The sequence below is a fragment of the Pleurodeles waltl genome, chromosome 9, assembly GCF_031143425.1.
Source record: "Pleurodeles waltl isolate 20211129_DDA chromosome 9, aPleWal1.hap1.20221129, whole genome shotgun sequence".
Classification (NCBI taxonomy): Eukaryota; Metazoa; Chordata; class Amphibia; order Caudata; family Salamandridae; genus Pleurodeles; species Pleurodeles waltl.
This window is the reverse complement of record NC_090448.1, coordinates 403,114,341-403,139,327: the sequence shown is the minus strand read 5'-3', so window position 1 is coordinate 403,139,327 and position 24,987 is coordinate 403,114,341. Positions and strand designations below refer to the sequence as shown.

At 45.1% G+C, this 24,987-nt stretch overlaps 1 protein-coding gene across 10 annotated transcripts in view; it reads left to right on the top strand.

Annotated features, from left to right (window-relative positions):
- The window catches only part of MARK2 (microtubule affinity regulating kinase 2), a 603,936-nt gene that overhangs the window by 528,389 nt on the left and 50,560 nt on the right, over positions 1–24,987 (top strand). For 5 of the 10 annotated variants that reach the window (XM_069207129.1, XM_069207133.1, XM_069207130.1 and 2 more), the window contains 2 exons: positions 17,688–17,939; positions 19,481–19,507. In XM_069207129.1, coding sequence (XP_069063230.1) covers positions 17,688–17,939; positions 19,481–19,507 — 279 coding nt within the window. The remainder of the gene's footprint in view (positions 1–17,687; positions 17,940–19,480; positions 19,508–24,987) is intronic. The other 5 variants (XM_069207137.1, XM_069207134.1, XM_069207132.1 and 2 more) reach the window with 1 other exon arrangement.

Genomic DNA, 24,987 nt, shown 5'->3' with positions numbered 1-24,987 from the left:
ACGGCGTCAAGAGAACATGACCACCTCAGGGGCAGATCTCCGTCGACGGCAACCCGCCGATCGACGTTGAGCCATCACCGGCGTGCCCATTCGCCGCCGAAGGCCTCGCACCCCTCGACGTCAAGAAAGGCGATGTCGAAATCGCCTCAGCGGCGAGAGCGAGGACATCCGCCGTCGGCGACCCACCGCTCGACGGTGAGCAGGTCGCGGTCCAGAGACTGTCGGTCAACGTCGAGGCACTCAACGTCGAGACAGGAGCAACCAGCGGCGCTCCCTTCGACGTCATTACAGCTGTCGACGCAGGTTTTTACCGGTCTTGCAGGGAGCAGAGCATCGGCTTTCGCCAGCAGATAAGACCACTCCATCTCCGGTGGTCTCCATAAGAAGTGGTTCATCTCGGTCGAGAGCTGCATCGTCGGGGCATGTCTCGCCCATCAATTTGTCACTGAGGTGGTTGGAGAGCCTTAATAGACCAACGGCCTCCCCGGACTCGCAGTATTCGAGGATGTACTCTCCTACTGTCTCTCCCGAGAACGCCATCACCGATAGCGCGGGCAGGACGGGCTCGTTCTGCTTCTCACCAGCTGTCCACTAGGCCTGGGCGCTCTGCTACAGCATCTCGCAGCAGGTCACGCTCCCAGCGACGATCTAGGTCAAGATCAAGACACAGAAGGTCGCCCTCTTGGTCATCGTCGGGGTCATCCGTCAGACGATACTCGCCCACCTTAACGGATTCTCCACCAGCTAGGGTTTCACCGGTGGACGACATCACTACCTTTAATGAGGTGCTTATCAGGGGAGCACAGAAGCTAAACATAGAGGTTCCAGAACCGTCAACCTCCTCATCCGTCATTTTTGAGACTCTGCAGCATAGAGCGGTTTCGAAAAAGCTGCTGCCGCTAGTGCCTGGTCTGTTGCAACCAACCATGGACATCTTTTTAGCGCCAGCCACCCTCAAATCAGCTCCTGTTAGGATCTTGAAAAAATATAAAGCGCCTGAACAAGATCCTTTATTTCTCAGGACGGATCCGCCGCCGGACTCAGTCATATTGGCTGCAGCCCGAAAAACTCACTCAGTAGCATCATCCTTCACGGTTCCACAGGACAAGGAGAGCAGACATCTAGACTCTCTGGGGAGAAAAATGTGCGGCACAGCGGCATCTATGATGAAGGTCTCCAGCGCTTCTGCACTCCTAGGCAGATATGACCGTTCACTGTGTGACTCTCTGAACAGGTTCGCAGACAAATTACCTAGGGAGGACAGGCAGGACTTCCAGGAGATCCTTCAAGAGGGATGTCTGGTCTCCAACCAGGTCATCCACGCAGCGGCAGATGGGGCAGACTTAGCTGCACATGGATACGCACATGGGATTTGTGCAAGAAGGTCTTCCTGGTTGAGACTGACTGGATTAAAACAGGATGCACAACAGCGTATCCTAAATCTTCAGTTCAACGGGAACTCGCTGTTTGGTACCCATACGGACGAAGAAATGGCGCGCATGAAGATGGAAGTGGACACCATGAGGGCAGTAGGCCTGGAGAGAAAAAAGGACTTCAGGCGAAGGTATAGGCCTTATGACAGGCGCCCTTCCCAGCAGAGGGTTCAAACCCCTCATTGGTCCCAGAGGCCACAGCAGAGGCAAGGATGCCTGCTTTTTCAGTCTCGTAAGGCCACGAGGGAACGAGGATCAAGTAGACCACAGCAGTCCACACCCAAAGCGCTGGCCAAACAATGAGAACTCGCTTCCCTTAACATTGTGCACCACTCCGGTGGGGGGAAGTATTACAGACTTTGTTCACGAGTGGCGTGGTATAACAAGAGACAAATAAGTGCTCAACATTGTCGAGAATGTGTACTCTCTTCTTTTCCGGCAACCTCCACCGCACTTGTCACCAGCCAAATGCAATCCGTCTCACGTCAGCCTATTGCGCAAAGAAGCTCACGCCCTTTTACGAAAGAAAGCAATAGAAAAAGTTCCACTCGCGCACAGAGGGAAGGGGGTTTACTCCTGTTATTTTCTGGAAGCGAAAAAAGGACGAGAGGGTGTTTTCAGACCGATTCTGGACTTAAGACTACTGAACAAGTACATAAAAAAGCAAAAGTTCAGGATGCTGGCTCTTCATCAGATTTTCCCTCAGCTACATCAGGGGGACTGGATGTGCTCCATCGACCTGCAGGATGCGTACTTTCACATCCCGGTAGTTCCCAAGCATCAGAAATTCCTGCGCTTCCGGATAGCCTCACAGCACTATCAGTTCAAGGTGCTACCATTCGGCCTGAAATCTGCCCCTGCGTTTTCTCGAAATGCGTAGCAGTGGTAGCGGCACATCTACGAAAGCAAAAAATATTCATTTACCCATACCTAAACGACTGGCTACTGAAAGCCTCCTCTCCGGAACAGGCGAGAAGCCATCGGTACATTGTGCTCAAGGTTTTCGAGTCTCTAGGTCTTCAAGTCAACTACCAAAAGTCCACCTTGATTCCAACGCAGAACCTCCACTACCTGGGAGCAATACTAGACACAGAGCTCGAAAGAGTGTATCCTTCGGAGGAACGACTATTATCAATAAAGAAAAAGTGTCAAGACCTGTTGAAATCCGACTCACCTACGGCCCGTCAGGTGACATCTCTACTGGGCTCCATGGCATCATGCATTTTCATTGTCCCGAATGCCAGGCTACATATGAGGCCCCTCCAAGAGGCGTTGGAAAACAACTTGAACCAAAGGACAGGCCGCTGGGAGGACAGTGCGGCTGCCGATAGCAGCACGACAGTCATTACAATGGTGGAAGCACAGACCTCACCTGTCAGTAGGAGCTCCGTTTCACCAGGTAATTCCATCCGACACTCTGGTAACGTATGCGTCTCTTCAGAGATGGGGGGCTCATCTAGGTCCCCTTCAAGCTCAGGGCCTGTGGTCCGACAACGAAAGGAAGTACCACATCAATCTGCTGGAGCTCAGAGCGGTCCATCTGGCTCTCAAGTCTTTTGCTCCATCGATTCAGGGGAAATCTCTCCTAACAAACGGACAATACAACCACAATGTATTATTTGAACAGACAAGGGGGAATGAGATCCCTCCCTATCTCGGGAGTCTCAAACAATCTGGCATTGGCTCCTGGCGAGAGGAATGCCGCTTACAGCGGTTCACCTACCAGGTCAACAAAACGTGGAAGCAGATTTCCTGAGCAGACACCTCAAGGACGCCCACGATTGGGTCCTGCACGACAAAGTCGTCGAAGACATCTTCGCTCAATGGGGTCGGCCTCAATTGGATCTCTTCGCAGACGAGGTAAACAGGAAATGCCCAGACTTCGCGTTCAGGTTCTACCGTCCGGGATCTCGAGGGAATGCCCTGTTGATCGACTGGTCAGGGATATTTCTCTACGCTTTTCCACCGATCCCCCTCATACCGGCAGTGATCAACAAACTTTACAGATCCAGCACCAGAATGATTCTCATAGCTCTGCAATGGCCCCGTCAGTTCTGGTACACAGATCTCCTCAACCTATCGGAACAACCTCACAGGAGGCTGCCGTGCAGACTGGATATTCTGTGCAGGATGGAGGGCAGGGTACTTCACCCTAACCTACCCTCTCTGAGCTTGACAGCATGGCTCCTGAATTTTTGCAGTATGGGCACCTAGGGCTCTCGCAGGAGTGCATGAACATCTTGAAGGAGTCCAGACGACCTTCCACGCGGCGTTCTTACGCGTTCAAGTGGAAGAGGTTCTACATATGGTGCTTTCAGCAAGGTCAGAATCCCATACGGGCTCAGGAGGAGGTCATACTGTCGTACTTACTCCATTTGGCAAAATCCGGTCTACAGGTATCATCTATTAAGGTACATTTATCTGCCATTACAGCCTATCGTAAGTCACCTTCTCAGGAATCCTTCTTTACGAAACCAGTAGTCAAGGATTTCTTAGAAGGTTTGAAAAAAGTTTTTCTGCCCATTCGGAAACCCTCCCCTCCATGGGCTCTGAACATAGTACTATCAAAACTTATGGGCCCTCCTTTCGAACCTATACACAAAGCCTCTTTGCAACACCTTACGTGGAAGACGGCTTTTTTGGTAGCCATTACTTCCGCAAGGAGGGTCAGTGAAATTCAAGCTTTGTCCTTCAAAGAACCGTACACAGTCTTCCACGAGAATAGAGTGGTTCTACGAACTCACCCATCATTCCTACCGAAGGTGGTGTCAGAATTTCAAATCAATCAGACTATTTCTCTACCAACTTTTTTCCCCAATCCAGAGACTCCGGCGGAGAAAGCTTTGCACTCCCTAGATCTGAAAAGAGTACTAAAATGTTATTTGGATAAAACCAAGCTGATTAGACATTCCAACCACTTGTTTATAAATTATGGTCATTTGAGAACAGGGGAGGCAGCATCAAAACGAACCATATCTAGATGGATAGTTTCTTGTATTGTTAATGCATACCAGTTGGCTAACAAACAACTACTTGCTAGACCTACAGCGCATTCCACAAGAGGAAAGGCGGCTATTGCTGCCCTCCTTAATAATGTTCCAATCTCTGAAATTTGTAAGGCTGCTACATGGAAGTCTGTACATACATTTACTAGACATTACTGTTTGGACTCAGATGCAAGAGCAGACGCCCAAGTTGGGCAAGCTTCTCTGAGGAATTTGTTCGCATATCTATTCCTGCACTTCTATTGGACAGTCCGCAGAGTCAAGGGATGGGCTTGCTAATCTATTCAATGTTTATGACTATTGATGAGGATCCCCTGGAAGAGAAGGATAAGTTACTTACTTGTAAATCCTAGTTCTCTTCCAGGGGTATCCTCATCAAAGTCATAAACAACCCACCCTCCTCCCCGGACGCACGTCTCCTAGAAGTGCAGGACAGACTATCTTTCGAATCGGCTACACAGCTTGTCACCGTAAAAAAGTACTGACCTAACTGTGAACCAACAGTCACCTCTCCTTCACCCCTGAGGCATGGTGGGATACTAGAGGTGCTCAGGGTCTTAAAGGCACGGTGCCAAAGTTTTTATGGTTCTCCTGTGTTAACCTGCATGCAGCCTATTGGCTAAGAATGCTCCATTGTTTTTCAATGTAGTTTTTTCTCTTTTTTTCTCTGATTTCTACTGCTTATTTCCCTAGGCCCAGTTGTGGGGCTTTGGTAGATATTTTTTCTCTTATTGTAATTTTGAAAAGATAAAAAAAAAAAAACACAAAAAAAAACTCCATAGAAATAAAGCATTTTAGCCTGTTTATGATTATAGCCTGCATTGCTGTTTTACACATGTATATATGAGTTTAGTATGAAAATTTGTCTACTAAAAATGCTATATATATTTTTCGTGCATATTTCATACTTTATATGTGTATTTTATATATGCTCCGGGGTCCCCGCACAACGGCGGGAATATTTAATGTTTATGACTTTGATGAGGATCCCCCTGGAAGAGAACTAGGATTTACAGGTAAGTAACTTATCCTTCCAGTTCACATGTTTCCTATGTTAATCAGAAACTTGTGAACACTTTAATTGATTATTTGCTCGTTGCTCAGTCATTTATTTTGAGTTGACTTCATACAGTTTAATTTTATTTTTTGATAACTCTTGATTCATTTTTATAACAATTATCTGATTAGTCCCCAATGCGTTCTGAGTGATCAGCCGTCCTTCGTCACGGGGATATTCACATTGTTGCTGTTAATGATGATACTTAAATAAATGGCCAGCTCGGACCCTGGAGTCCCCTACTAAAGTGTCCTGATTAACACAGGAAACACAGGATTTGGGACTTAAGTTGTTGTGAACCTAGAAACGACATTTAATACAGATAGGGCATGCTTTTAGAGAGGTTTCACATGCCTACGCCCTAAATCAGGGCATGACATCCTCTGTGGCATACTAGAAGGATAGGAGTCAGATCACATTTGTAATAAGACCACTCATATAAATCAATTGAGTACTAAGTTACCATCATATTTTGAGTTGTAGTCAGGTAGTGCCTAGTAAATCTCACCTCCCCTGTAGCCTGTGTCATACAAAAGCCTTAATCATGGTGATGTTGGCTGCTAATTGGTTGCTCTAGCCAGTAATACATGCTGTTTGTGTCTCTTAGTGGCAGGTCTTCCCTGTCTCTGAGGAAGGTGATGTAATAGTTGGTTAGACTAATGAATATTGGGATAGTTTTATTCCTGTCAAAAGGTCCTACAAGCATCTAAGGTTATCAACCCCCTAAGGTATGTATTAGATTTACATTTTGAGTCAGACTCATCCTGAGTGATATTTCAAGAGATGAATAATAATAAAAAGCTGCTTGTATAATTGTAAAGTAATCAAGTTCCTGTGGTTATAATCTTTTGCAAAGATGACAGTTGAGGAAGATAACTCACTAAATTGTTATTGTCGAGTGCCTCATAAAGACCAGCTGAGAACCTTGCATAGCATGTTGTGATTTTGTTTTTGTGGCTATTACTGTCTTTATTTGATTTCGGATTGGGACTCAGTTTAACATATTTGTGCTACAGCCCCTAATTTCTGACTAAGCTTTACACAAGAAACTCTCCTGTTTTTTCAGTTGGTTGATATCCAGTTCACTTGCTAGGAACATGTAGGTTAATGACATGGATGCAAAGGGCAAGTTACTTACCTGTAACTACAGGTTTGTGGGATGTTTAGGTGTAGATATACATGCTCTACATACTCTTGCAATTTAGTGTTGGGCTTGGACTATTTACAACTTGTTTTTTGTCGCGCAGTATAGATTCCTCCTGTGACTAGTAATGCACATGAGCATCAGCTCCATGGTTAGCTTTTTTTTGTATTATTTTTTTTCGATGTCTGGTTCGCACATGTTTACCGATCCTACTCGGTATCTATCTACTATATCTTTAATATACATATCTACTCAGTACTATCCTGGGTTTTTGCCTCTTGGTGTTCGTCTGACTTCTTCAGCCTAACCTGTCCTGTTGATACAGAAAATACTTTGGACTCCCATGTTTCTCCTAGTGTTCGTGGACAGGAGGCTTGTTCTCAGGCTATGACAGAGTCCATTAGGACAAAATAGAGGCACTCCTTCAGCACCTCCCATAAGGCAGCGTGGCCAGAAGCTGGTCACCGAGGGAAAGGTAATTTTCAACACCACCATCCACTGAGCTGTTGATACAATTCATACTGTGGCTAGGAGAATCAATTCAAACATCCTAATTAGGTGCAGTGCTTTGCTTGGTGTCTCTGGCTTTATGCTAGCAGTTCAACAGCATCTGCTTAACCTGCTGTTAGATGGTAAACATCTCTGCGGTGCCTCACTTGGATCAGATGCTGGAGAAACTTAAAAAAAGAAAGATACAGCCAAGGTGATACGTGCCCTCTAGGCACCCTCTCCACAAGGCTCCTTTCAAAGGTCTCAGAACAGGGAGGTGGGAGGCAGTAAAACCACTTCCACAAACTCATCTGCCACTTACTAACAGTGCCAGCAGTAAATGAGGGCTTACTCTAGAGGTAGTTACAGAGTTACCAAGACTAGAGGTAGGGGAAAAGGGGGTGCGGCCAAGGGAACTGCCTCCACAAAGAAGTGACTTTCATTCCTCCATCATACTACACCTGTGTCGGGAAGATTGCAGAGGTTTCTCCCACAGTAGGAAGGAATCACCTTCCTCCAGTGGGTCCCCGCCATCATACAAACACTTTTACTATCTAGAGCTCAGTGCATCCCCACCAAACATCTCACTGTGCAGACCTCTTTGCCAAACGTGAGCTCCTCCTTCAAGATGAGGTACAGGCACTCATTTTCAAAGGAGCAAAAAACCTCTACTGACCCACCAGCGTGACAATGGAATGTACTCACTCTAGTTCCTCATACCCAAAAAAAGACAGAACCCTAAAGCAAATACTCTACTTCAGGACCCTCAGTGAGTACATCTTCATATGGTCACTCTGCAAGATGTCAGTCATCTGGTAACTTCATGATCGCTTTTGATGTAAAAGACGCATGCTTGCGCATATCCGTCCTGTTCACTGCAGCTACCTGCGGTTCGTTATGAGTGGTCAGCATTATCATTTCAAAGTGCTTCCCTTCATGGTCTCTACAGCTCCCAGAATATTTACAAAGTGCTTCGCTGCAGTAGCCACTCGTCTCATAAGGGGTGGGAGCCACATGTTCCCTTCCTTGGGCGATTGACTGATCAAAAGTGCAAACGAGCAACAATGTATATTTCCCACACCTCCATAAACGTTCTACTCATTTGAGGCTTCAAAAACGCACCTTCAACCCCTCCAGGTCCAGGCCTTTCTAGGTGCAATTCTCAAGGGTCACTAGGAAAGCTTATCCCAGCCAAGCACTCAATCAAGCTATCCAAATGTTATTGCCTCTTTTTCAGCCAGATTGCCACCTGACAGTCAGGCCCGTAATGCACTGTGTCTTGGTGGCCTCCTGTATAGCCACAGTCCACCCAAACGACCTTACCCCCCACTACCGTAAATTTGTTCCTTGGGGTTTCTCAACATCGACCTCTTTACCACTGCTCAAAGCACAAAATACCAAAGCTTCTCCTTGACGTTTGCTCATCCATAGTCCATGGGCACTGCACCATAAATAAACTGGTCAGGTGTATTTGCCTAGGCTCTCCCACTTCTTCCATACATGGTTTGGAAGCCTCAGCAAATTTCTCTTACTTTAATCTGGGAGGCGTCCATGTGGCCCAGGTAACCCTGGTTCATGACCCTTCTAGACTCATTAGTGGTTCCCCATGAGAAGCTACCCAACAGGCCAAACCTTCTAATGTAGAACCAACCCACATTAAGACATCTGAATCGCAGGCTGTTCAATCTAGCGTTTTGGCTCCTGAGATCCTAGAGCTCAATTATTTTTATCTGCCTTCACAGTGTGTGTGTGTGTGTCCTTAAAGAGGTACGTAGACCCACCACACAAGCTTGTTATGTGGTCAAATGGAAGAAGATTGTCCACTATTATCTTCCAGAGTAGATCCGACTCACTGAAACCAGCAGTCAGGACATAGTTTACCTTCTTTATCTTCAAAAAGCAGGCTTAACTTCACTTCTATACACTTCTATCTAGCAGCAGTCACAACTTACTTGCAAAATACGGAGCGCTCTGTTATTTAAATTCCCCATTATCAAAGCTTTCATGGAGGGGTTCAAACGAGTTCTCACCCAGGGTACCTCCTGCCCCTGTCAGGAACGTCACTATTGAACTTTTCTTGCTCATGGACCCTCCTTTCGATCCCCCTACACTCATGCCCTCTACAGTTCTTATCCTCAAAGGTTGCCTTTCTAGTTGCTATCACCTCTTTAACGAGTGTAAACGAACCATAGGCCTTTACCTTGGAAGGACCCTTTCTTCCAAGTTCATAATGACAGGATAGACCTAAGGACCAACCCAAGCTCCCTCCCGAAAGTGGTATCCCTGTTCCACATCAGTCAAACCATTGAGTTCACAGTTTTTCTTTCCACAATCCATCACTGTGGCAGAGAAGACCCTCATTGTCTGGATGTTAAGTGCGCCCTCTGCTAGAAGCAAGCCTTTTCATAAATTTCAGCAACTGTTTGTTGCTTTCAACAAAACCCCACACGGGACACACCCTGCCCAGGTGGATTAAGTGTATCCAAACTTTCTATGTTAAGGCTAAAAGACAGTTGCCCATTCCACTCAGCCCACACTCCACTTGCAAGGAGGAGGCCACTATGGCTTTCCTTGGCAATATTCCCATAGTTCACATATGTAAGGAGGCTTAAATTGTCTACTCCTCACATTTACCAGACACTACTGTGTTGACATCTTAGCATGTCAACAAGCAAAGGTTGGCCAAGCTGTTCTACAACCTCTTTTTAGTCCTCTGCAACATCCTCCTGCTAGCCAACGCTTACAACATGTATCTACAGTCACACATGCTGCGAACTGAATATATTTCTCTGTGAGCATCTGTTTGTGTTGTGATGTGTAGTGCTTTAGATTAACATGGCCATGCCCACCTCCCACCTCTGTGGTGGTTTTAGCACTCATTTCTATTTATTCCTTTTGTATGGTCATCGAACATTATTATCCTATTCTCTATTTTCATCCTCCCCTGTTTTGAGGAAAACAACAATGGAGCCGATGCCCAGGTGCATTACCAGCCATAGGAGGAGTCACTAAGCCCTGTGACTCAAAGGCTTCTTCAAATACAAACAAGTTTCAAATGTCCAAGCGAAACACTAGATGGCAGGAGTATGCAGAGTGTGTGAATCTACAGCACTCCACTCCACAGACAGATGCTTACAGAGTAACATATTCCTTCTCTGTGTTTCAATATTTCCACATTTGTCATTGTTCACTTCCTCTCCCCTCTATCGAACCCCTGCTTCTTTTTCACATTTTTCTTTCAAGCTTTAGCAAAACCTTCTTAACAGATGGTGTGCACCCAACGTGAAGGTAATGAACTTTGTGTATATTAGTCATAACAGAAAAAGGGAGGTTGTAAAACTTTTTTCTCAAATGGGCTCTTGAAAAGGCGAAAGATAATTTGACTATCTATTTTCCTTTGTAGAGAGCTAGTATTAGATTGCTCAGACACTTAGGACTTGCTGCAGTGTTGGCTGGCCAGTAGCAGCTTTTATTTACAAGTGGTCTGCTCATCCATTAATTCTTTGTAGGTTTGTAAGTTGGGTAAAAGTAACAATTGGTTTGTGGCATGTGTGGCTGTAGATACTGCTGTTCATGCTCCTGGCATCTAGTGTTGCGCTTGGATGTGTACTTGTTTTCCTATTGACTCCACGTAATGGTCGTAATGTGCCTGGGCATCAGCTCCATTGTTAGATTGTTTTTTTTCTCTGCTGCCGGGTTCAGTGCTGTTTGCGTTCTGGATTGAATCTGTGCACTGTTCTTGCTGGGCCATTGAATCCATTCCTTGTCTGTAGAAACGATCACTCTTACTCATCGGTCTCCACTGTCACGTACTTGGCTCTGTTTTTACCAAAGACCCCTTGGAATACCACCACTTCAGTCAAGGATGTCCCCTTAATGGAAAGGACTCAATTTTTATTCTGCCATGCTTGCCATGCCAAGTATCCCATGTTAGGCCTCCGCGAAGTCTGCAATCGGTGCTTGCCTGAACCACCATAAGGAATCCTGTTTGGTATGTTTTACGTTCTGCAACAAAAAACCCTTTGGAACCGACTAGTTCACCACATCACTTCAGCTTCAATGGCGCACAGACACAAGGTAGAAGATAACCTGGAGCAATAAGAGGAGGAAGCTATAGAGCAACTGGATGCCCCAGACTCTGAAGTTGAGGTGTCCCTCGCACCAGAAAGTGTAGTTTCCTATGGAGATTTTGAATCAGACCAACCCCTGCTGGCCCAGCGTCCCCTAAAGACTACAGTGAGAACTATTCTTACCCCTCCTACTCACAAAGAGACACAAGCTTTGAGCTCCTGTGCCGTTTTTGAGGCCTCCAGTGCACCACTGCCCTTCCAGTCATGGTCAAGATCGTCATTCTGAGGCACACCTGACGCTTCTTCCACACACTGCGTTGAAGCCTTAAGTGTCAACTGCTGCTTCGGCTCTGTATTCAAAGAGTCATGCCCAACCACCATCAGATCCAAAGCGTCCAGACTCAACGTTAGGACTCAAAGCACCTTGAGCAGAAATAGAGCTCAGCACCGTCTAGATGCCCACTCTCTTTGGCTCCATCAAGACCGCCTTCTATTGCTGTATCCTCTGCCACTTTCTAAGATTTTGACCCACAAATCCTCCATCAGCTGCAAGAACTCCATGCCAAGCTGCATCTGATCCATATTTGGCAGGCACTGATGGGAGGCCTGGCAAAGCATCTGCATGTGTCAAAGAACTCATTGAATTTTGAGAAAGCCATCAACCCTCTAATGGAATATATGCCAAAGAAGTCTAAGAAACACGATGGGACCATCTCTCCACTGCCTCCTGCTCCCTCTTCTCCTACGCTTATTCACCTTTACCTATCTCTCCTTTGCTATCTGTGTCTGTGGACTCCCCAGAACACTCACCACAAGTTTCCCCACACTCAGGGGTGGACAGTCCAAGGTTACCCTTTGATTCCTGTGACACCCAGCATCGCCCACAGGTCCCAGACCCCTGGGATGACAGATAGTCTTCAGCTGATCCAGACCTGTACCCACATAAAACCTTCACTCCAGACATCATCACCTCGTACCACAATGTCTTATATGGGCAGCTACCTTTCATAAAGAGGAGATACATGTCCAGTATGATGAGGACGACTTCTTTATGGAGACCCTTTCCTTCACCCAACAGTCCTGATGCTCAAGGGAGTCTACAGATCAGCCACTGACATTTTTAACCAGCCATTCAAGGTGATGGTGTGGTGACATCTAGGGTTTGTGAAAAAGTTCAAGCCTCTCAAACCAAGCTTCCACCCCTATACATAAGGAGTCAGTTGCCCTCTGATTCCCTAGTGGCGTAGGTATCTAGGTAGGTGGTGCACTAAAAGCCAGGACACAGGCGGTCTCTTCCCCCTCTAGGCTGGTAGAGCAGGAAAGTCTATGCAAGGGGCAACAGAGTAGCAGTTATGTTCACCACTCAGTGGTGGGTAGCTAACTCCATCTGCCTCCTTTTCTATTTACAGTCTAAAACTCATCTTACACCAGTAAACATCCTCCCCACCCCCCACCCCACCCCCCCAGAACAAACTGCCTGCAGACCATCAACATTACCTCCAGGAGGAGATACAGGCTCTCTTCAACCAGTGGGTGGGGATGGAGGGCAGGGTTTGGGGTCATCAAGCTGGTCCACCACAACACCATGGAAAGGGGGGTGTATTCACTATACTTCCTTATAACCAAAAAGGACAACCCACTCAGACTCATCCTTGATCTCTAACCGCTCAACAAATACATTCTGTCAGAGCATTTTTATATGGTGACGCTACAAGACGTCATACCACTACTGCAGCAGGGTGTCTTCATTACTCAATCAAAACAATGTATAGAGCGCGCTGCTCCCCATGAGGGTCTCAAGGCCATGGGAGGGTCTCAAGGTCATGGGAGGGGAATCAAAAAGGGGGGGGGGGGAGAGGGAGGGGCAATGTTAGAACAGCCATGTCTTGAGGCTCTTTCTGAAGAGCAGGAGGTCTTTGGTTTTGCGAAGGTTGGTGGGGAGGGAGTTCCAGGTTTTGGGGCGAGGTAGAAGGACCTGCCTCCTGTGGTGGTGCGTTGGATGCAGGGAACTCTGGCTAGGGCGAGGTCGGCTGATCAGAGGTTGCGTGTGGAAGTTCACTCTTTCGTTGAGGTAGGTTGGGCCGGTGTTGTGAAGGGATTTGTGAGCGTGGATTAGGATCTTGAATGTGATTCTCTTGTCTATGGGGAGCTAGGGAAGGGATTTGAGGTGTGGTGAGATTTGTTCGTGGCGGGGGAGGCCAAAGACGAGGCGTGCGGCTGTGTTCTGGATTCTCTGGAGTTAGCGTTTGAGTTTGTGTGTGGTGCCAGCGTAGAGGGCGTTGCCGTAGTCTAGTCTGCTGCTGATGAGTGCATGGGTGACTGTCTGCCTGGTTTCTGGGGGAATCCATTTGAAGGTTTGTTTTTTTAGAGTGCGAAGTGTGTGGAAGCAGGAGGGGGTTAGGGCATTGATTTGCTGTGTCATGGAGAGGGAGGGGTCTAGGATGATGCAGAGGTTGCGTGCGTGGTTTGCGGGGGTGGGTGCGGGGCCTAGGGCGGTGGGCCACCAGGAGTCATCCCATGTGGTTTTGTTGGGGCCGAAGATGATGATCTCGGTTTTGTTGGAGTTAAGCTTGAGGTGGTTAGTAGTCATCCAGTTGGCGGTGTCGAGGAGAGCAGCGTGTAGGTTGGTATTGGCGGTGGTGGGGTTGCAGGTGAGGGAGAGGATGAGTTGGGTGTCATCTGCGTAGGAGAGGATAGTGATTCCGTGTGCTCGGAGGATGTTGGCTAGGGGGGTATCATGTAGATGTTGAAGAGTGTGGGGCTGAGGGAGGACCCTCGGGGGACTCCGCAGATGATCTTGGAAGTGGTGGAGTGGTAAGGTGGGAGGCGGACTCTCTGGGTCCAGTCGGTGAGGAAGGAGGTGAGCCAGTCTAAGGCTTTGTGGCGAATTCCTATGTTGTGGAGGGGTCTAGGAGGATGAGTGCGACTGTCTCGCCTTTGGTCCTGATGTCGTCCGTGCATGCGATGAGGGCGGTTTCCGCGCTGTGGTTCTTGCGGAACCTGGATTGTGAGGGGTCAAGAGTGTTGTTTGCTTCGAGGAAGTGGGATTGGCGGGCGTTGACTAGTTTCTCGGCCACCTTGGCGGGGAAAGGGAGGAGGGAGATGGGGCGATAGTTGGAGAGGATCTCCGGGTCATTTTTTTGTTTTTGTTTTAGGAGAGCGATGATTTCCGCGTGCTTCCAGGGGTCTGGGTAGGTGGCGGAGTCGAAAAAGGACTTGATTATGTCGCAGAGTATGGGGGCAATGGTTGGGCTGGCTTTGTTGTATATGCGATGTGGACAGGGGTCGGAGGGGGATCCGGAGTGGATGGAGTTCATGGTTTTTTCGGTTTCTTCGGTTTCTTCGTGTGTGGTGGGGGTCCAGGTGGTGAGTGTGGTGGGGGGGTCATGAGTGGGGGTCGGGTTGGGTGAGTGAGGGGTGTGTGCAGTGGGTTATTGCCTTAGATCTGAAGAATGCCTACTTCCACATGTTCATCCATCCAGAGTGTCAAATATACGTGTGGTTTGTGGTGACAGGACAACGTTACCAATTCAGTGTGCTTCCGTTTGAGGTTACTACTGCCACAGGGTGTTTACTAAATGCCTGGCTGTCGTGGGAGCTTACCTCCCGAGGGGTGGTGTCCATGTATTTTCTTCCCTGCATGACTGGCAGATCTAGACCACCCCGCACCAACAATGCCTAGCGCACACCAAGACCACCATTTAGCTCTTGTACAACCTAGGCTTTACGGTCAGTTTGGCCAAACCCCATCTCCAAGTACAGCCCTTCCTGGTGGCAATCCTAGACTCAATGGTGGGGAAGGCTTACCCCACTCTAGCAAGCGTTCAAATACAGGCTACCTCTTTTTTAGCTAGCTGGCCAAGTAACAGTCAGAACAGTGATGCACATGCTCAGAAAGATGGAATCCTGCATCACCATAATCCTCATGCCAGGCCGCATATGCACCTGTTGAAAGAATGCCTGGTGGCATAGTGGTCTCAAGCGGAGGGTCATCTAGAGGGTCTAGTGTTGGTTTGGGGCTGCATCCATCACTTGCTGCAGTGGTAGAATGCACACAACCTTTGCAGAGGCAGCACTTTCGAGACCCTGTTCTGAAAGAGACCATCACCACGGATATCTCGCTCACCAGTTTGGAACGTGCATTTCAGTCACCTTACTATTCAGGGAAAGAGAGCACATACTCAGCAGTCCCTCAACACCAGGCAACTGGAGTTGCTCGCCATCCAGCTGGCCTTCCGGACCGTGTGTTCTCTCATTCAACACAGGATAGTCTTAGTCTGAATGGACAACACAACTGACCTGTTTTACTTGCAAAAATAAGAGGGCACACACTCCCCACAGCTATCCACAAAGCTCAGTGCATCTGGCGGCGGGCGATACATTGGAGTACATCTGCTCATCCAACATATTTCCAGGGTGGACACAAGTCGGGTAGACCTGCTCAGCAGGACACATCAACAAGTCCAAATGTGGGAATTCCATCCCAGGTTCTACTCCCATATTTCCAGCATTGGGGGTTTCCGCTGATAGACCTGTTCTCTACCACTGAAAATACAAAATGCCCAAACTTCGCCACCCCCGGTACATTTACAATGCACTATAGATTAACTGTTCAGGGATATATGAACTGTTCAGGGATATTTATCTATACTGTTTTGCCTCTCCGGCTCTTACCGCTTGTGGTCCAGAGGCTGAGGCAATCATTCCTTGCTCTCATTCTGGTAGCACCAACTTTGGCGCCCAAGCCACAGTACACACCTTGCCGGAACTCTCTAGTTTTCCCACTAGAAGCCCCCCAACAAGGCCAGACCTTCTCACATAAAACCATGGCCCTCTCAGGCCTACCCTGAGAATCTCGTCCTCGATTTGGCCCCTGAAGTCTTAGTTTGGTTATCTCATTCTACTGGAAAAATTTATGTCTGTTTTCAAGGAGGCCCGCAGGCACACTACCAGGGCTGGCTAGATAGCAAAAGGGAAACTGTTCGTACACTGCTGTCTCCTTAAACAAATCAGTCATCTTACAGCACCTGTACAGGACATTCTCCTTTACCTCCTTCATCTGCAGAGGTCATGCCTTGCTTACCCTTACATTGTTATACCTTGCTGCCTTAGCCGCCTATTTACAAAATAGACAACCTACTTCATTGTTCAGAATAGCTAGATTAAGGCTTTCATGGGGGTCCTCAAACAGGTCATCCCACCCATTACACCTCCTGCTCTGGAACCTCAACATAGTTCTCACTAGACTCATGAGCCATTCTTTTGAACCTCTCCACTCTTCTCCTCTGCAGTTTCTCTCTTGGAAGTGGCTTTTCTTGAAGTCAGCACTTCTTTTGGTAGTATCGGTGAGATTGACGGTCTTACTTTGGAGGAGCCTTTCGTCCAGGTCCATCATGATAGGGTGATCCCCAGAGCTAATCCCAAATGTCTCCATCAAGTAGTCTTGAGCTTTCATCTTACCCAAACAGTTGGGCTCCCAGTTTTCGTTCTGCACCCACAGAATGTAGCAGAACGCGCCTTGCATCCATTAGATGTCAAAAGAGCACTAATGTATTATATTGACAGAACTAAACAGCAGCTCTTGATGACTTCTTCCAAGCCTCACAAGGGGTGAACCATTTCCAAGTGAGGCATATGTGGCTGGTCAAGTGCATACAAACTTATTACGCTAAAAGTAAAAGATCCATGCTTATACCCCCAGACCACATTCCACTAAAAAGAAAGGAGCGTCTATGGCCTTCTTCCGTAACATACCACTAGCTGACACCTGTAAAGCAGCTACTTAGTCCACCGCTGTTGCATTTACTTAACACTACTGTGTGGATGGCCTGGCCAGACTGCAAGCTAAGATTGGCCAGGCTGTCCTACTCACACTCTTTCAGTCTTCTCCAACATCATGGGGCTCAGCCAACATTTTTGGGAGGACTGCTTTAAAGTCAATGCACATGTGTATCTACAGCTACATATGTCATGAACGGAAAATGTTACTCAAGAATCTATTTGTGGCATGTAGTGTTGTAGATTCACATGTACCCACCTGACTCCCTGGTCGCCTGTGGTTGTTGCAGATATTCCTTCCTTTTGTTATCTTTAATACTTTACTTTTGCATGGTCATATTTACTGTGTCTCTGTGCTCCCTCTCCAGTCAAGCTCTCTGTGCCGTGGGGGGGGGGGGGTTGACTAACAAGGGAGCAGATGCCCATGCTCATTACCACTAATAGGACTAGGTCCTGTGGCTCGAAAAAACATTTCTTTCAAGAAAAACAAGTTGTGCACGTCCAAGCCCAACACTAGATGGCAGGAGTATGCACAGCATGTGAATCTACAGAACTATATGCCACAAAAAGATGCTTACACGGTAAGTAACATTTTCCTTATTTGTGCCATTGGGAGGATCACAAAATGTATGCAATTCAAGCACTGTATAAAAGTAATTTGTAAGGAATGTTTGTGGATTTTTTTAATTGTATGACCTATTCTTTCAACAGCACTGCCCCTCAGAGGGTCCCAATCGCCTCCCCCTCTGCACACAACATCAGCAGCGCCATCCCTGAGCGTACCAACTTTCCGCGTGGTGTCTCCAGTCGTAGCACTTTTCACGCTGGTCAACAGAGGCAGGTGCGGGACCAGCAAAACCCACAGTTCAACGTCACACCTGCCTCCCCCTCCGGGAACAGCCAGGGTCGAAGAGGCGCCTCAGGCAGCATTTTCAGCAAATTCACTTCTAAGTTTGGTCGCAGGTAAGCTGAACAATAAGCTAGACTGATAGGTGGCACTGGTTGAAGTCCATGCAGAAGAGTTATCAAAGTGTTAAGTTGTCTACTTTCGTTCTGAATCTTCATTCTATTAGGTTTCCCACCTCAGTACTGTATGATACCTTTAAAATAGTGAGCATTTAGCTACCCTAGGCAGAGTTGGAATTTTATACTAGTATCTTGAAAACCTTTTATCTTCAGCATTCATGAGGTTACTGTAGGCTCTTTAGCTAGTGATCATATGTTATAACTCAGAGGCAAAGGAGGGTTGTGCCCCCTCATCTTTGTTTTATGTTATGAGGCTAGCAATTTAGTTCTTTCCCTCGCCCATTTAGCTTCCTAACTAATTCTAACAATTGTACAACCTGAGACTCACTCACTCTCAGCACCTGTTTACCACCAATTGAACATTGGCTGTATTAACACAGCAAGATTTGAGAGGAGCACAGAGCAGCACAGTGGTAGACTGTTTTCCTATCCTGCGTGTACATTCAGCACAGATATCTTCCTGTGTTCAAGGAGGAGCCATGTAATTGTAACCCTAACGATTGAATCTTATTTAGCCCATGCATGAACAAGCCCTTTACAGCATGGCTAAGCTTCACTGCGAGAGCGTGGTTTCCCATTGAGGATGATGTCAGATTGGGGTCCATTCTGCTATATAAAGGATTACTTAAGATACATTTTCTAAAGTGTTCTACTGATTCTTCCTGTTCCTCACTGAATCTTGCATTTGAAACATCCTTTTCAGAATGGTGGCTCTGTAATGTGCCACTGCACATAAGACATCATAAATCTCTGCTTTCTAACTGCTTAGCCCATGCTGCTTGTTTTGTCTTTCTTTCTGGGAACTGAGGATAGGATAGTGGCTCGTTTTTTTTGATGATTTGTTGAGGCACAGAACTGAGTGGTCAGTTAGAAAGACTTGGCTCTAACGCTGACATTGAATTAATTTGTGACAAATGGGCAAATAGTTGGGTCCCTGTAAAACGTTTTGCCTTTTATTCTGTTCGATCAGTCCTTTCATACTTAAAGTTGATTGGGATTGTGAACCATGTTTCAAGGCCAAATCGTATCCTGTAATAGGTGAAAACCAATAAATGAATGAGATCACCTTATGCTGGTTAGCAATAAGGGAGCATCTGGAGAGATCTCCTATGAACAGTCTTTTTGCACATAGAAAATAATGTCTGGTTGTGATGTCTCATGATACAAGGGCTGCTTCCATTGGGTGTTATTTAATAAGCACAAAGGTCATGGCAAAATAATAAGTCCTGTCATGCTACACGGATGTGCCAGTGGAAATTAAGCCATTTTTTTCATCCAGTGAGAGGTAGCTTTTTCTATCACAAGACGCCACGTGCTGTATACCTTTATTCAACAATTGACCTGATATCCATTTTGAAATCTCTCCATATAGCTGACTTTAAGTGTTACATTGCTTTTTGTTCAAGACGTATAGATTTTTTCCATACTTACCCCAACCCATTTTATTCCCCCTTTTTCTTTTTTCTTTTTTTTCATAGAAATCTATCTTTCAGGTTTCCAAGAAGGTAGGCATCCATCCCACTCTTCTGTGTTGTCTGTGAATTGTTTGTCTCTTACTAATGGTCTCTTTCTGTAGACTCTACCTCCCCTACTTTCCTCAGCTTCCGTGTACATTGGAGTGACTGCCTGTCTGTGCTTTGGGGGTAAAACAAACTAAATTAAGTGCAGAGGTGAAAAGGCCCTAGGCGAGACTCCTCTGTTGGTTCAGTACGTGGATTCCCTCACAGTTCTGCCTGCACTGCAAATAAATTCCTGTGGTGATTGGAGCTGCTGATTTTATTTAAAAACAAAAAAAAACTTATATCCTTTCTACTGACAGACAGCTCTGCTTGCCCCAACAGTCATTCTGTAGGTTCACTTACATTTTGAGGGGGGTCGGTCCTGATCTTTGAGGGGGCAGTAGTTTTGTGTATGTTAGGGTCACATTGTCCAAAAGGCAGCGAAGATCACGTACTGATCCAAAAGGGTAGTTCCTCCTTATGAGTCTCACTTGAAAAAGACAGCTTAAGTTTCTATAATGTGCTCATAAGCATGAAAACACCATCAGAATGAGCATTTCAGTCCTTCAGTTGAAATTTAATCGGACTCTCTGCCCTATATGTTCCAGGGGAGCTAAATTCTCCCTCCTTCGTAAAGGAGTGACACTTATTCATAATCCATCTTGTACCTCCTGCTATAACTGAGGCATACAAAGAACAGGCTTTAGAATTGTGAAACTTTCCATTTGGTGAGAAGATGGGGAAGTGGCACACAATGGAACATTTTAAATGAAAGATAAGATCCCAGTGATGGTCATTTGGAGAAAGTGAGGTGATAATATAGGGTTAGGTTGGAATTGTTATACAAATGAAATCAGTTAATAGTGTGGACTTCTCCCCAAGGTTACCCAGCCTCTTACTTATGGTTACAAAAGCTTGGCTGCTGTTTCTTTTAACCACATCTTTGCTCACTTTTCTTACCCTTTACACTTATACAATACCCCTCTTAAAGCTATTCCACCATCTAATATGTGCATGTGGGTTGCTCATACTTTTTGGGGTTCTTGGTGCTCTTGACTTTTTTAGATTGCTAGCATAATGGGGTGTGAGAAATATATTGGTGAATAAACAAAAGCCTTTCACCATTGCTTAAGTTTTTTGAAAGCTTAGATTTCCCTGTACATTAAAAAACTGCATTTAAAAAAAAACTGATCCAGTGATGTGTTTACCACGTTTGAAAGGGAATATGGCTGGAATAAGGTGTGGTCTCCAGTTGATAGTTGCTCTGAAAGCATTGTCTGTTTCAACTGGTTTTGCTGCTGTTGGAGAGTAAGGGGCATAAAAGCTAGGAAAAGATGAAAATCTTCAAGTAATTAATAAATGGTGCTGTGCAAACTGTTCACCTTAAGCGAAGGGGATGCTTAAATGTTTTTGACAAGGTAAAATGAGATATATTCTAAAACGTGTCCAGTGGTGTGGCATTGTCACTGCAGTTCATTGAAAGATACGTCTGAAGGAATTCTAAGTGAATATTCTAGCCTAAAATAGGAGTTTTACATATGAGCAATTTTGTAATTACTAAACCTGAAATCCCTATCTTTGGCCTCGTGGAACTATATATGTGGGTTAGTGTCTTTAGTGGTGGACTTCTGTGCACAGATTCTTGGTATTTTTTTAAAAGACCTTATAACATGAAAAGGTCCAGCCATTATATTAGGAAAAGGACACACCTGGCAATGCTTATTTATTGTTCTGTTCCTAACCAAGCAACCTCCTTTGTTAGACCACCTATCATCTCCTGCGCTGAATATGCTATGAACGCTATTAGTAAACTGTCATGCTCCCAGTTACGAAAGTATTAGTTCTATATTGCTTTTGTCTTCACCAGGAGGATCGTTTGGATTACTTTAATGTTGAAACTCCGTGACTGTACTCTATTGCATTGTCTAATCTTACTTTAAGTGGTCGCTTGTGATATGAACACCAGATCTATTCAATATCAAATGAAGACTCTATTTCACCAGTCATTTTTTTGCAATCCAAGCTTTGATTTCGAACAATAAATGCGTACAGTGCTTTGCCATCTAAGGTTTGCAACAAAAGCTGCCTTGCCATCTAACTGGGGACTTGAAATATGTGCCCAAACTTCCCACTCAATTGTGTGCTGCTCTGTCACATTGCAACTCATTTAGTTGGTGCTTCAAATGTTACGATTGATTCCCTGAAGTTTTTTTATTTTTTTCCCTTTTTTGGAGCACCAAAGATTTTTTTTTTTTTTTTTTTTTTTTTTTTTTTATCCGCAGGCATGGCACCATGTGATGGTTATGAAATTTCATAACAGAACACTCTTTAGAATATACATCTTTTTGCTCCCAAGAGTTCCACTCAGCATGAAGAATTCCAAGAAGTTTTATAACTTTCTTCTGTTCATGAAGTGCCTCAGTGGGGAATGATATCAAACAGTTTCTTTATGGGTTGCCTTTTCTTTGGTCACTTGTCTGCTCCTACCATTGTACAGTAATTTACCTAGGTAGAGAATGCAGCGTGGTTTCTCCCACATTGAGTGCAGACGTCACAGTATGTAGAGCACAGACAACTGTGACACAATCAGTTGGCCTTCTAGATTCTCTTTCTAGAAGTGATTCTTTGCCTCCATGGTGTCTGCTGTATTGGTAAATCCATTGCTTCTCATCTGGTCACCATTCCTTCTAAAACCAGCTTCACCGTTAGAGGAGCTTCTTTTTAATTGGATGAAACATTTCTAATTTCCAATTGGCAGCCTAATGCAAGCTTCTGACAGAACTCGATTCCCTCTGCTCAGAGGATAGCTGCCGTTTCTAACTCCAATGACCAGTGGGTATTGCTTACCACATGACAATCCCTGACAGAGCATTGTTTTTGAATGTTAATTCTCATCGTGGAACCATAGTTAAATCTGTTTCTTCCTTGAAGCCTTCCATTTAACATTGTGGTCGAGGTGTGACAATCACAGTTCACAGCAGCTATTCATCGAATTCCGAGCTATATATAGCAACATAGTGCTACAATTTTAGATTATAAATCTGTTTTTAGAGTCCATGATTAGCACTTCAGGGCCCGAGAATGGTGTTAATCTGTAGAAAGTACATAAATCACTTACTCTCTTGTCTCTGTAGTTATGCAGGTCCTGGGGACATCTCCGGCAAGGAGATAATTCACTTGGTGGGATTGCGTATAGAAAAGATAATTAGAGAAATACAATTCCACCGTATCTCTTTTTTGGGTTTGTCAGTATATGGAAACACCTTCTAAGAAACAGTGCTGTTCTTTATCAGAAGTTAATGTCCTCTGCCAAGATTCTCCCAGACAAGCATTCTTCAGGATTAGGTCTCTCGTAATATCCAAAGAAATATGCCCTACTACTGTCTTGAATTGTCCTGGTGAATTCCTGCTGTGCAGATCGTTTTATGTGTAATAGGTGTGATCAACAGAGAGGGAGATACGGGGATCTGTGAAGTGTTTGAAACTGATGTAAGAAGTCACTGTTTGTAAACTGGATTGCTCCACAACCTTTGATATCTCATTTATCGTTCCCCTTTTTCTTATAAGGTGGCATTCAGAAAAGTGTTAGACACTTACATTGATGGTTTGAGGATAGTGCTGCTACCACTGTTTCTTAGACCAGTCCATTCTGAGGTTTATCCCAAGTCGCTGCTCCAGTGGTAATGTTAACGTGTCCCTCTATAATTATTTATTACACATTAGGACTCGTTTTAGGCCAATGAATCTTTTGACCCAGTTGAGAGACACCTTAGGACGAGATAGCTAATCAGTATGTCAATCAATACATCAATAATGTCATCAATATTTACTAGCACAATGCATTTCACTTTAGTCAAAGACATTAATTGACTTCAGACGCTACCATGACCTTGTAGTCATGAATAACCACACCAGTTTAGTAGAATTTTATGAAGTTTATTCCCTATTAGTTTACAATTCTAAAAGCAGATGTGTTAAACTCAATACTAAAACACTCAATAACATAGTCATTATTTGGCAACTTGAATAAGGCTTAAACAATGCAAGGAACGCAATATTTAGAACATAGCACAGCGTCAACATAGATCAACTTCCTAGCAGAGGGTCATCAATGTGTCAGTCCAACAAAACATAGCTTCAGTCATTTGTCTATTTGCGTCAGTGTAGTGAACCCCTGTCCTAACCACCGATTAGCATTAGCATGTTGGGCTTCATGCAAAACAATTTAGAACACCAATTTGGAAAACATCTAACTATGGTCCCTGTCAAAAGTAAGCAGTTGGTACCTAGAAAGGAAGAGCAAACAGACAAATCACAATTTCATTGTCATAGTTACCCTCCAAGGTTTAGGTCAGCAATCAGGTTCAATCTTCGTCTTCAGGACATCAGTTGATTCGCCATCAGTCAAAACTCAACTCTCAGGAGGAAAAGGGGCACTTCCCTCATAAGGAGGTAAAGTGTAAAATGGGCAATCTAAGGAAGAGGATGGTTCGAAGTAAAATCAGCAAAGTCACTAAGCAAAGTGACAGTCTCTGGATCAAATCGACAGCGTTTCCCTTACAACTCTCTATGGCTCCTCGTGTCATGGGTTTTTATCCCTTTTTCATTGTACATTCCCCTAAAACTTAATTGGTTCAATGTTATACCCCACTATCTTTAACCAGTTAGGAAACAGGTTATGTCATTAATCTTTCACTCCACATTAGTTCACCGATATTTTATTGGTCCATATGATTGACGTCTTCAGAGGTGGCACGTCCGGTATGATTTCATCCTTCTGTAATTCTTTGCACATCTTTTGGTCAGTAGCTCCATTGTCTTCACCGGTTTGAACGACCTTGTACATTACATTAATCTACACTGTTGCATTTTAGCTAACACTTTTCTACAAGCAATATGAATTTCATGAGAACGGATCTACTATGGTTACATTCAGCTTCTGGTTTGAAGAAAACAAGGGGTCCTGTCCTTTTGCGAGTCAGCACACTGCACATTAGGAAAAAAACATTTGATATGAGAGCCAGGCAGCTAAGCTTCGGCTCATGCTAACTTAAGGCCTACAAGTTTATTAGCACAATTTCAATAACATAATCATTGATAATTAGTATAAAACTATTTCAATTACAATAATTCATAAACATTTAGTCATTGTATTAGTCCACGTATACATTGGCGGCCACTCCCCGTTGTCACATTTCAAGTGCACGTTTAAGCAAAAAACCATTACTACAGTTTCTATGCGGCATTACCACACATTAATTCATAAACATTTCATGTTAATATAGATTATATAAGCTACGCTCTCTCAGTAACATTAATTACGGGTGCAAGAAATATACCAGCACTGCCCTAACCCCTTTTCTGTTTTATACTAAACACCTCGCCTACTAACGTTTACCTGTCCTGGAATTCATTTTGTTTCAAAATTATAGTTTGTCATTGAAAGGTTCTGCTAAACGTACTCAAGGCTCCCTCTTGTTGAACTT